Source organism: Prinia subflava, chromosome 18, assembly GCF_021018805.1.
Source record: "Prinia subflava isolate CZ2003 ecotype Zambia chromosome 18, Cam_Psub_1.2, whole genome shotgun sequence".
Classification (NCBI taxonomy): domain Eukaryota; kingdom Metazoa; phylum Chordata; class Aves; order Passeriformes; family Cisticolidae; genus Prinia; species Prinia subflava.
Window position 1 is genome coordinate 2,724,944 of NC_086264.1, and position 12,976 is coordinate 2,737,919.

Sequence of the window (12,976 nt, forward strand, 5' to 3'; positions counted from 1 at the left end):
AAAAATGGTTCTAAAACTTGTATTGCAAATTTTTGTTAGAACTCGTGAAGTACTAAATGAGAAACATATTTATAGTGCTTCTTTCCTGATTTTTAAAAAGGATGCAAATATGAAATAGTTGAATCCTCAGTGTAGCAAGTGGTCAAGCAAATTTGATGATTAAATGCAGCTGCTCCTGCTGGGGATTCAGGTGTTTGCAGCACAAAAGGCAGGTGTTCTCATGCACTGAGCACACTGATCCTTGCTGCTCATCTTCCACCATGGTGCTGCCTTGAACTGCTGTGCTGGTTCTGTGCCTGGGTGCTGCCCGCAGCCCCCTCAGCCACAGGCAGTGTCCTTCTCTCCCGGCCCAACAGCCCGTGCTGCTTCCCAGAGAAGGGCACTTACCAAGCAGGCTTTAAGGAAGAATATGGGGTTGGGACTTCTTTTTTTCATAAAATACTGTATAAGTTGTTTTGCATTTATTTTGTCAGGTGAGAGGTGTTGCTCTGCCACATGGAAGCAGCCGTGCTAAATTTCAGGTTACTTTAAGTTGGTGTTCTTGAAGTAAGATGGAGAACCTTGATGAAATGCTAATGAATTGGAATTGGTTTCAGTGGGTTTGTTCACTTCTCCAGTGTCTCATCATTCCCTGCCTTTGATCCAAGTTTTAGCTTCATTTTAGTTGCTTCTTCCTTGTTTTAGAGTGAGTATGAGGGGTGATAAAATTTATTGTCAACAAATGAGAACTACCAAGACCAGTCACAGCTTAACCCTTTGAGATCCTGTATTGCATTGACTCTTTCTTGACTTTCAGGTTCCTGGTACAGATTGTACCTGTTAAACAAATTACAGGATTCTTGAATGCTTTTGGAAACATCTTCATGGAAGCAGCTGGTTAGGAAGCATGTCTGTTCTGTAGAAGCTGCAATATTTAAATAACAAAATGTCCTGAAAGTTTGATTCCTTTATTTGAAACCCAGACCCTGTGGAAATGCAGAGTTCAAGGGCTGGGGATTTACTTTTTAAGGTTTTTGATGTGGGCTGTGTAGGAATGTCCAGGCAGAGGTTTTGCGGTTGGAGGCAGAAGGAAGTTGGAGAAAATACTGGCTCAGATGGAACATGCCAGGTGCACACCAGGATCAGGCTTGTCCCAGCTTAAAGCCAGCCTGACAGTTCTTCTGTGGAAAAGTCAGCCTTGCCTGCCTACCCTGCCTTCTTTAAAGGTGTGCGTGGTGCACTACATGAAGCAAGAGTATCAATTACTTAGCATTTAATTTTTGGAATAAACTTTAGGGATTTTATCCAGTTTCACACTATATAAGCTAACTGGTTTGCAAGATGAGAATCTTGGATAAACTGCACGTGCAGAGCACAATTGCTCTGAGCAGACTAAGGAAGCGGAAACTGTGGATTAGTGTGATACGGTGAAAATATTTTTTATTGAAGTTAGCCAATAGCCATGGCCAAAGGAGCATTTTCTTTGATGCTCTCTCATACAGTTTGTTTAATTCTGCGTTAGGGATTGGTTTGCCACCCAAGCAGAGTCACTGTGGATGCCTTGCTACCCATCAGATCAGTGGCCCTGGCCAGTGAGGAAATGTGGTGAGAGAGGATGAGCAGGTCTCTGTGTGCTGGCAGTACTGTGCCTGACGTTTCCTGAGTCTGCCTTCCCGGTGGTGACTGTTAGCTACACTGCAGGTCACAAAATGGATTGGAAATCCAGAGCGAGTCATGTGCTCAGGGTACCTCCAGATCAGCCAGACCCATCACCTTTGGGCAGCAGTAGTCCTGAAAGGCAATAAAAACGCCTCACAAAGTTGAGTCTTTCTGCAGTTCAGTGCTGCTCTGAGCACTGCACTCCTAAATGAGTACTAGGAAGTTCTCTAAACTGTGAAAATAAATTTAGAGAAAGAGACTTCTGGTGTTGCTTCGCTCTGAAGAAGGGAAATGAGAGAAGGTCTGTCCTGAGTGGCTTTTGGAGAGACTAAACAAGTGCGCTGTGGTATCAGGTTTGGATGCTGGTGCTGCCCCAGCTCTTCCCTCTCCCTGTGCTGGATTTTTCCCAGCCCACAGTGACATGCACTTGGGTGTGGGTGTGTTAGCTGTGCTCTTGGCTCTCTTTCTGGCTGGTGGGTGCTGGCAGGGTGCCTCTTGCTTAGATCTGTCATCTGAGGTGTTTTCTGGTCAGGTCTCTGCTGCCAGGAGCAGTTAATTCACTTGTGGAGGCAGCAGCTTGGTCCAAGGGTCCCTGGCTGTTAGCAGCAGCCCTGGATAAATGGGCCTTACAGGGATGAAACTGCCTGCACCCAAGAACTGGAGCTCAAAACGTGGGTGTGAGTAGCAGGTCTAAAGGTCTGGATGTTTATAATATGGTAGAGGAAGAATATAATCCTGGGAGATCTGTGAGTTTAGGGGTTTAGACCTGTCAGGAGCCATGAAGATCAGCTCCTCACTGGTGAACACCAGTGTCAATGTTAAAACCAAGAGAGAGAAGTGGGAGTTGGCTCCCACTTAGATGTTACATCTAAGCTGAAAAAAATAGTCTTGAGGTAGAGAGGTGCAAGTTGGAATGGAGACATATGTCACTGGATTAGGTGTGAGGGGGTCCAAGGTGATCTTTAGATGGAAGAACAAACCACAAGGGAGGACTCGTACTGGTTTGTAGCTGGGGATGTGAGTTGGAGCAAGTGATGGCCATGACGGTCAGAGACACTTTGTCAAGGTGCAAAGCACAGGATGAACACCAGGCTCCAAATGTCTTTCTTGGAAATAGGGAGCTCCTGTAGTTATTTCAAGTATTAAGGCACTCCCAGTGTGATACATTGTCTATTGCCATGCCATTGTGGATTTGGCCCTAAGCTGCTAGTTGATGTTGATTTTTCTCCACAAAAGGCCTGCAGAGTGCCTCCTGTGAAACTCACTGCCCCAAAGATGGCTTCAAAACTGAGGGAAGAAAAGAGCAAGTTGGAGTGTTTACTATAGCAAAACCAGCTTTTGTTGCTCACCAGCATTTCCCTTCTTTGTTGCAGACCCGAATTACCTCATGGCTAACGAGCGCATGAACCTGATGAACATGGCCAAGCTGAGCATCAAGGGGCTGATCGAGTCCGCGCTGAACCTGGGCCGCACGCTGGACTCGGACTATGCCCCGCTGCAGCAGTTCTTCGTGGTGATGGAGCACTGCCTCAAGCACGGCCTCAAAGGTGCCTCAGGCTGGGCAGGGCCCGTGGGGGGACAGCAGTGTGGGGTAAAAGCAGAGCTCTGCAGCCTGCAGGAGATCCCAGAGAGGCTGAGCAGGATAAAGGAAGGACAAAAACCTGCTGGAGGGGGCCGTTGAGGCACTGCAGGTGCTTGCCATGTTTAAAATAGCAGTTCAGTTGTCCCGGGTATAACTCAGTGATCAGGGATTAAATGGGCTTTTGGCAAGCTCGTGATCGCTTTTTCTGCCCTTCCTTCTGCTTTAGGAATGCATTCCCTTGCTGGAAGAGGAACTGCAACCCTGGAGCTCCTTTCTCAATAGCTCTGTCTAAACTGAGGATTTGGGCTGTGTGCAGCTCGTGGCTTGAAGCTGCTTTTAAAGCAGAGCATGTGTTTGACTGTGAAACCCTGAGTCACAGCTCAAATGGCCAAGCGTGGAGTATCCTTTAGGTGCTGTCCTTGCGTGGCAGTAGCTGGAGATGGGAAGCAGAGGGGCCTGGAAATGGAGGGTCTTTAGGGCCCTTCCCACCCAAACCATCCTGAGATTCCAGCATACCAAGTGCCTGCCCAGCAGCAGCCCCAGAGGAACCATTCTGGCAGGATTTGGCTAATCTGTTCACGTTTGAGAATGTGTTATATCAGCATAGGTCTAACGGGCTAATTTCTTATTTCTTTTTGTTTTTTAGCCAAAAAGACTTTTCTTGGGCAAAATAAGTCATTTTGGGGACCTCTAGAATTAGTAGAAAAACTTGTTCCTGAGGCTGCAGAGATTACAGCAAGTGTTAAGGATCTCCCAGGGCTGAAGTAAGTACATTCTTTTATTGTATGAGTACATAATACGGGGTTTGTTGTGAGACAGATCCTGAAGAAGAGAAGGAAGGGCAAACAGAACCTTCAGGAATACATCTGTCACCTTCTGCAGATAACAAGGGATTGTTGCTCTCTTACTCTTCATCAAGGATCTGCAGCAGGAGAGCACAGGATGTGTTCTTGTTCTGTTAGAGCGTGGCAACTTACAGGCAGCAGTGCATTTACTGCTTGTGCCTCAGGCATGGGAACAGCCTTTATTGAGCATTTGTGAAGTCAGACTCAAGAGGAAGGAAATTAACAGGAAGGTTATAACACTTTTAATAGTTTTGAGGCTGATGTAGGTAATTCTTCTTTTAAATAAATTCAGGTAAAGTGTATATGAGAGGAAAACTTGGGCACCAATCTGGACAAGGTAGTTTGTGTTGAAGAGGGGAGGCAAAAAGCCACAGGAAGCATGTATTACTTGTAAAAGTTTTGTAGGAATTTCAGACATCACATTCAGGCTTGCCTATTTCATGGGAAAAGAAACTGTAAGACGCTTTCAGCTTGGAATAGAAAAAATGGGTAAGGAAGCTTTTGTGTGAGCATCAAGACTAAGGATGGCGTCATCTTTGCTGAAAGAAAAGGTGAATAAATTCAATAAATTGCTTTTGGGTTAGTATTTAGCCATGTACATACGGACAAGTGCTTTTCCTGGAGATCTGTGCAGGACTCCTGCAGCAGCTGACAGGACCAGTGCTGTGCCAGGACTCCTGGTAGCTTTTCCTGTTGTAGAGCATTGTAGTAGGAAATGAATGGAAGTAAAGAACAATTTTAGAGAGCATTTCTGAACCTCGTGTGCACAGTGACCCTTTGGAAGTGCCAGGTCCTGTTAGTGAGGCAGGAGTGGGCAGTACTGGCCATGGCTTCCTTGGGCTGCTGCTGCTCATGCCAGGTGAGGTCAGACATCCAGGTCAGCGTGTTAGAGCAATGTGCTCCCCATGGCCAGCAGAAAAGAGGGGAAGGACTGGCTCTGGAGCCCAGGGCATCCTGTCAGGGTGTTCAGGAGCAAAGCACCAGAGGGGAGCAGAATTGAGTTGGTGTTACTGAGCTGTCTGGCCAGATTCCCATCCAGCCTGACCCACCCCAAGGAGTGGTGTTGGGCAGCTGTGCCTGTTCCTGTGGCTGAGGCAGAAATGGTTGTGACTCAGAACGTGGTGAGCTGAAGCAGCTGATCTGTCTTGCAGCATCCAGCAGGGTTAAAGCCAGGGAAATCTTTTTAGTATGGCAACAAAAACATAATCAGTGAAGAAACCTTATCAGTGTGGACTGTGTGTGCTTACATACCTTGTATATCTCTGCACCAGTGCCAGCTCTGTCTTGGCAGTGCAGAAACTTGAGGTAGGGTGGAGTTATTAGAGCTGTTGGTGACTGTGCCTTTCAGGGTGTCTGAAAATGTTTGTTTCTGGCCTTTGCAGGACACCTGTTGGCAGAGGAAGAGCTTGGCTTCGCCTGGCTCTGATGCAGAAGAAACTTTCAGAGTACATGAAAGCTTTGATTAACAGAAAGGATCTTCTCAGGTGGGTGCTGGACTCATCCTCAGTCAGGTTCACTTCTGCTCTCTTGTCAGATCTTGATCATCTTTCCCATCTCACTTCTCTGTATCTCTTGCCCTGCATCCCACAGTGAATTTTACGAGCCCAACGCACTGATGATGGAAGAGGAAGGTGCCATCATTGCTGGCCTCCTCGTAGGTCTGAATGTCATCGATGCCAACTTCTGCATGAAGGGAGAGGACCTGGACTCCCAGGTACTGGCTATTCTGTTAATGGGTTTGTTCTGCTCATTTAAACTGGAAAATTCATTAATTTTGCATATCTTACTGATGTAATGAACCCTTACTGAAGCACAGCAGGTGCTGATGTTCTAACTCTAAATGTCCACACCTGGCAACAGTGGGTTGGTCTTAGAAACCAAGTGTTTAAGGCAAAATGCAATTTTTTCTTCTCCAGGTTGGAGTTATCGATTTCTCCATGTATTTGAAAGATGGGAACAGCACGAAAGGCAGCGAAGGGTAGGTGCACACACAGTTGTCTTGCTGCTCCACTCTTGGGAATTCTGGTGTTCCAGGCTGCCCTGTTTCTTTTTTCCAGAGATGGTCAGATAACTGCTATTTTGGACCAGAAGAACTATGTTGAAGAGCTCAATAGACATCTAAGGTAAAATGTGTTCTCTTGACTCTTTTTTTGTCTTGTCGAACAAAAGACAAAACAGGATTTTTAAAAGTGAAGGAATTACTGTAGGGTTTTTTCTCTTCAACAGTGCTACAGTGAACAACCTGCAGGCCAAGGTGGATGCCTTGGAGAAATCCAACACAAAGCTGACTGAGGAGGTAAGTGTCATGGAAAATCACTGGATGCTTTGGCCTTTGGGAGTTAGGGATTAACCATGGAGGGAGGGGTTCCTTTCAGATGTCTGGTGTACAGAATGAGGGGTGTTTAATGATGGAACTGGAATAGCTGACCTGCCAAGGAATTTCACTGGCTGTTGCTACTGAGCACAAGCTGGAAAATCAACGGTATATTTATGTAAATTTGTGAAAAGTAAAGGAAAAAATGTCATTATAAGTGAGATGTCCAGCCTGAGCATGAGAAACAGCGGGTACTGGGGCATAGGTGCAGTGTGTGTTTTAACATGGGTCTGCAGCTCATTACTTGATGGTGTTAATGTCATAAAATGTTTTGGGGTCAGTTCCCTGGCAAATGGGTGGCAGGAAGTCTTACCTGACGGAATGGGTGGCTTTTGGTGTGTTACCTGCCCAGTGGCGTGGTACCAGGAGATTTGTTGCCATGGTGACTGCAGTATTTTTGGGTTTGTTAATGAAGTTGCCCAGGGCAGCCTGCAGCGTGTGCAGAGTGAGGCTGTGGTGACAGTACAAGTGCTGTGCTAGCTGGGGGCAGGGGATGGGCTCTGTCACACGTCACGGCCGTGTGTGTGTCAGGCCTGGGCTCTGCCAAGCACTCACACTTGCATCCAGGAGTTGTGTTTGGGTTTGTCCCAGAATAGCACGGCTGATCCCTTGGAAGGTCTCTGAGCTGCTCCTGTGCGTGAGCCTTATGTGAGTTGTGAGTTGCAGAGCCAGAAGGAGTTTCTGAAGTTCCTTTTGCCTTTGGCCATACACTTACATTAATCTGTTGCTCTGCAGTGCTGTCATCCCTGGGAATTCCTCTGAGCCAGGTGTCCCATCCCTAAGGGTGCTGTGTGCAGCTCGTCTGCCGTTCCCAGCCAAATCTTCCTCATCTGGTGGGGTCAGGAGAGAAAAAACCAGTGAAGTATGTTTTTGGTGTGTTACTGTTGTGTTTTGTTCCCAGCTTGCAGTTGCCAACAACAGGATCATTACACTGCAGGAGGAGATGGAGCGGGTTAAGGAAGAAAGCTCCTACATCCTGGAGTCCAGCCGTAAGGTTGGTGTGTTCTGTGTGTGTGGATGATTGCCGAGCCCTGGGGCAGGCCCAGCCTGAATACCTTGTTTGGAACAGAGTTTATTCCTTGTGTGTCTCACACAAATGCACAGTGGATTAGAGGAAAGGCAGGTGGGCTCTGTGCAGAGGGAACAGATGGGCCCTGGCCACAGGGAATCCTGCCTGGCCATAGGGATGGCCATAGGGAGTGTGCACAGAGCCGAGAGCTCCCACAGCTTACAGCTCACTGGGCAAGGTGTCAGGGGACAGGAGGGAGGGGGACGTACTGTGAGGGGGGCAGGAAAGTCAGGAAATAGGAGCTGTGCTGGTTTGTCCTGAATTGCTGCGGAATTCCAAATGTTGGGGAAAAGCCAATAAGGAGGCCAAGTGAGGGCTGGCAGTACCCAATAGCAAGTGAACTGTGTCTGTTACTTCAGGCCACCAAGGACAGAACTGCTGACGGACAGGCACTGACTGAGGCACGGAAGCAGCTGAAGGAGGAGACTCAGCTGCGCCTGGTGAGGACTGCGGGGCTCGGGGCTCACCTCACAGGGCTGCAAAGGGTCACTGCCACGCTGAGCTCTTGTTCGGTACATGCATGGGGAGAAAATGCCTGATCTGAAAGTATTAAGGAAATAAAGCTTGCTTTACAAAATAAAATCTTTCCTTAGACCCCTCCATCCCAAAGACAGGCCCATGCAGAATTCCCTGACTCTCTGCTAGCCATGCTGCACACTTGGCTCTGATACTGGATTGAAAACTGGGGAATTATTCTCCTTAAGGCGTGTGTCAGATGTGTGACTCTGAAGTTGCAGTCCCTCGAGGGTAGGGACTGTGTGGGCAGAAGGGAAGGATGGTTACCCCCTGGGTCACGAGGGGAGTGAATTTGCAGTACTCCTGGATATGCTGAGGGCTCCTTGTGTTCCAGGATGTGGAGAAGGAGCTGGAGGCGCAGATCGGGATGCGGCAGGAGATGGAGCTGGCCATGAAGATGCTGGAGAAGGATGTCTGTGAAAAGCAGGATGCACTGGTGGCACTCAGACAGCAGCTGGATGATCTCAGGGCTCTAAAGCATGAACTGTCTTTCAAGCTGCAGGTAGGGAGCTAAGGAAATGCAGGGAGTTGCAGATGAAAGTGAGCGCTGCTGTGCGTTTATTCCTCCTGCCTGTTGGAAAGGTGCTGGGTGTGGAAGGGTCACAGGCTGTGCAGTGCACTCCTGTCCTGCTGTGAGAACACTGGAGCTTGGTGCAGGGTAGAGGTGAATGCAGTTCCTTCTGAACACAAATCCATCGTGGTCCAGAAATTTGTGTGTGAGATGGGGGAAAAGCATCTTGTGTGGTCTTGTGGTGGAAAGAGCTGTGGGAGCTTGTGTTCCAGCACAGTCTGGTGTGGAGGGCCCCTGGTGTAGCTCCTGTGTGATGACACAAGCAGACTCTCCAAACAGCAACACAACGCTCAGAATAGATCCTAAAATCAACTTGACAACAGGAAAGAGTGGCGTTTGTTCTCTTTGAGCCGATGGCTTTGTTCAAAGCAGCTGAATTATATTAAGATGCTGAATATTAGCAGGCACTGCATCATGCATTTTCCGTATCTGGGAAGCTTCATGGGTGGTGGTATTGCCCTGTTGTGGGGTCCAGATGGAGCCTGCACCTCTACTGTCCTTGGAATACTGACCTGGCATTTGCTTTTCCAGCACTTCTTCCTGCCTCTTTGCCTTCTGCCCTGTTGTTTCGTGAGTCAAATGATTTATGGGGGTTTATTTGGGATTTTCTGCTCCTTACACAAACCCCCACTGCTCCTTTTCCCAGAGTTCAGACATGGGAGTGAAACAGAAGAGTGAACTAAACAGCCGCTTGGAAGAGAAAACAAATCAGATGGCTGCCACCATCAAACAGCTGGAACAAAGGTAAGACAGGAACCCTGAACCATGATCCACCGGTGTGTCCTTTAGCACAGTGTCCCATGGATCCAGAATGGGCCAGGGGAGAGTCCCAGTGCTCTGCTAGACAGAGCTGCCCAAGGGAAGCAGTGGGAGCAGCACCTCTGGGACTGGGTTGATGAGCAGGGCATTGCACTCCATTGGGTGCGCTCCTTTTAGAGTTTTTATTGGTAACCGTTCTTAGTAAACAAGGTGGTTTTCTTTGTAACAAATTTGTGTTTGAAAATGTTTCATGATACCTACTCAGCTAATTCACGTGTTCTTTTTCTCTTGCTGTTCTTATTTTTTCTGTTTTCTCATCATCCTCATTCTGACTTACTTATACAGTGAAAAGGATTTGGTGAAACAGGCAAAAACCTTAAATAGTGCAGCAAACAAACTGATCCAGAAGCATCATTAGGCATTTTTATGTCTGGCCACCTCACAGCTCTGACATCAGAACTCATTTATGAGGGGAGAACTTGAGAATTGCTAAAAGCAACTGTTAAAATGTTAATTGTCACCTAAAGTTGATTTGGAGTTTGCCGAGTTTTTAAAATCAGTGAGTTTTTCCGCCAAGATTTAGCCGGGTATAAAAGTCCCCAACCCTACCATTTAAAGCGTGTTCAAGTACCAAGAGCTGGCCCCTGAGCACCCGGGAGAGCGCCAGGAGCGGGCGAGGTGGCTGTGCCCAGCGCTGCCGTCGCCGTGCAGCAGCACAGCCCGCGGCCGGGACCGCGGCCAGCTCGGGACAGGCAGCTCCTCCTCTGTATTGCCCTTTTGTGAAGTAGACGAGAAATGCATCCCTGGAAGTTGTTGACAGTAGTTGTGTGCGTACCCCAAGCCGTTGCCCTTTCTCTTCTGTTCTGTGGGTTCAGCTCGAGTCCGAGCTGACGCTGGCCCGTCGCCGGGAAGACCGGCCCTCCCGTAACCAGCCTGCCGGGATTCTGCCTTAGGGACTTGGGGGGAGGGTGGGGACTTACCCTTATTCCTTTAAACTTCATGTGTCCAGAATTAGTAGCTGTAGGTGTCTTAGAGTAACACGATAGAGTGGTAAGTGCAGTGGAAACCTCCTTCTCTTTGCATTGCTTCTACCTCTGCCAGGAATCCCTCCAGATGTACCCTGTGGTCCTTCCTGACCCAAGGAAGTGGAGGAGAGGTGTTTTGGGAGGTCTCTCCCCTTCCCTGAAAGGGAAGTTACTGGTTTTATAAAAAATAATCTGATCTTTGTTTAAAGGAAACAAAAACACATTAAAAAAAGGAGAAGGACCCCAGTGTGAGGTGGGGAGTGGAGATGGAAATTTGGTCCTTGCTGTTTTCTTGTCTGAGTAGTTGGTGGCTGAAGAGCTGCCTTTTACACTTCTTTCATTTTCTTCTGAGTTTGCCTTGCTCAAAACAAATGGGATTTGCTAATGGAACAAGAGCTAAAGCTTGGAAATGCCTCTCAGTAGGAAAAATAATTGCCACTTTAACATCCTGGTGAAAAATCTGAAGTAACAGTAGCTTGAACTATTATAAACTAATGTTCTCTAATCACTGAAGTCCCTGTTCTGGCCTCTTGCAGGCTTTAGGTTTATAAATGCTCCTCAAGATTTTTTTTTTTCTTTTGGAAGGTTGCATTTGGGGAGTTTCTGTGTCAAATAAGGGTTTTTTGCTCTGGTGAGACGTCTGTAGTAGTTCTTCGATGCCAGTTCTCCCTTTGACCTGTGGGACGGTGCTCCTTGGGGCAGCGGGTGGCAAATGTGACAAACACGGGAGGGAAGCCCTGGGTGTGTTCACAGTGCTGGGGGCTCAGCCTGGTCCCTGTGGATGTGAGCGTGGGCCTGCGGGGCCCGTTCCCTGGGCTCGCAGCACAGCCCTGCTGGGAACCTCCCTGCCACGCCCAGCTGCATGCTTGAACCTATAAACTCACCCCTCCGTAACCTGCTACTAGAAACTCACCCTAAATCCCTGAAAAAATAACCCTAAGGGAAAGGTGGAAGCTTTGATCAAGGTGTGTGAACGACTGGTTAGGACAGGAACCCCCCTGCCCCTTAGCACAGTTCTGCTGTAGGGACAGGGGGTTGGATGGTGAGATTTGTGCTGAAATCAGACAGATGTAAGGATCTGGCTGCTTCTGATGTCAAGCCCAAGTGGGAATGTGATGCCTGGGGCTTGAGCCGAAGTGTCCACCCATGGGAGAGATCAGGAACATGCACTAATTCTCAATAGAGTAGCTACAACTTATTAGTTGCAAGTTCCAGTTACCTGTGCAAAGCTGAAATGTAACGTACATTAAACTCCAATTGGACCTAAAATTCTGTGTACTTGAGGTTTGCTTCGAATCTGGACAAAAGTGATGTTTTCTGTTTCTCATCTAATGGCTGTAAACTGTAGTGATAGAATAAAAACTATTGAAAACGAGAGCTTCTGCCTGGTTCACCTACATTTTGCTTTGCTTTGAACTATTTTCCTCCTTTCCATTGTTTTTACCATTCTCTTTTTTTGGCTTTACCTTTTCACTGGGTTTTTTATTTGTTGGTTAAACTCGGTCTTCCTCCCCACCATGGCTTTTGTTTTTTATCACAAGTTCATGTGGCTCAAATCCAGATTGCGACAGGCAGAGAAGGACCGGCAGCTGGCCCAGCAGGACAACCGGCTCTTCAAGCAGGAGTTTGGGGACAAAATCAACAGCCTCCAGCTGGAAGTGGAAGAGCTCTCCAAGCAGCGGTGAAGAGACGCTTTTCCAACCTCTTTTCTGGGCTGTTGTTGCTGTGTCTAGGGGAGAGCAGGCAGGGTGATGGCAGAGGGAAGCAGGGCACGGAGAGGGAGTGAGGCAAGTCGTGTGTTAGATGCCACGAGATGGAACTCCAGGGAGGGAAAGCCTTGGTAACAGCATCGCTTGGACACTGGCACAGGCTGCCCAGAATAGTTGTGGATACCCAGGCCCTGGAAGTGTTCAAGGCCAAGCTGGACAGGGCTTGGAGGAATCTGATCCAGTGGAAGGTGTCCTGGCACAGGGTGGAACAAGATAGTGGGTAAGGTCCTTTCCAACTCAGACCTGCTGTGATTCTGTGGTAATTGGGAATCCGAAGTTAACATTGACAATTTGCTGCTCCTGGGCAGGGATTGAGCAGCCAAGTCTCTGCCTGGAGCAAACTTTGCAGGGGTTAGAGCAAGGGCAGTGATTTTGGTTGTCTTACATGACACACACAGTACTGTGATGTGGATTTTTTCCCCATTTGAAACTGCTCTTAGTTTTGGTGGAAGCTAAACAGAGACCTTGTCAAAAGCCATCACATTTTCCCCTGCAGCTTCATCACTTGAGCAGTGTCAGGGACACAGACAAATCTCTTTCCTTAAAATAGAAGAGCACCTCCTGCAGCCTTGACGCATTTGTGGCTCGTTGCAAGGTCACTGGGATGAATTCTGTAGGAGCATTGCTGGATGCATGGAGGTTTTTGTCTCTTCTTCTCGTCCTGGCCCAGCTTTTTGTTTCTTTTTTTAAAATGCTGGTCTGAGAACCAGAGAATGGCTTTGGTCAGCAATTGGTGCAAGGTCCTGGGTGTGCATGGGTGAGCTTAGGAGGACACAGGCAAATGGGTCTGGTTTTGCATGAGTTGGATGCTAAATTGTGCCAGAACTA

At 47.9% G+C, this 12,976-nt stretch overlaps 1 protein-coding gene across 5 annotated transcripts in view; it reads left to right on the forward strand.

Annotated features, from left to right (window-relative positions):
- RUFY3 (RUN and FYVE domain containing 3) overlaps positions 1-12,976 on the forward strand; it is a 31,358-nt gene that overhangs the window by 13,659 nt on the left and 4,723 nt on the right. For 2 of the 5 annotated variants that reach the window (XM_063415302.1, XM_063415303.1), the window contains exons 2-13: positions 3,012-3,185; positions 3,867-3,984; positions 5,448-5,549; positions 5,656-5,779; positions 5,982-6,043; positions 6,123-6,188; positions 6,292-6,361; positions 7,341-7,433; positions 7,868-7,948; positions 8,359-8,526; positions 9,242-9,339; positions 11,941-12,060. In XM_063415302.1, coding sequence (XP_063271372.1) covers positions 3,012-3,185; positions 3,867-3,984; positions 5,448-5,549; positions 5,656-5,779; positions 5,982-6,043; positions 6,123-6,188; positions 6,292-6,361; positions 7,341-7,433; positions 7,868-7,948; positions 8,359-8,526; positions 9,242-9,339; positions 11,941-12,060 — 1,276 coding nt within the window. The other 3 variants (XM_063415304.1, XM_063415305.1, XR_010082642.1) reach the window with 2 other exon arrangements.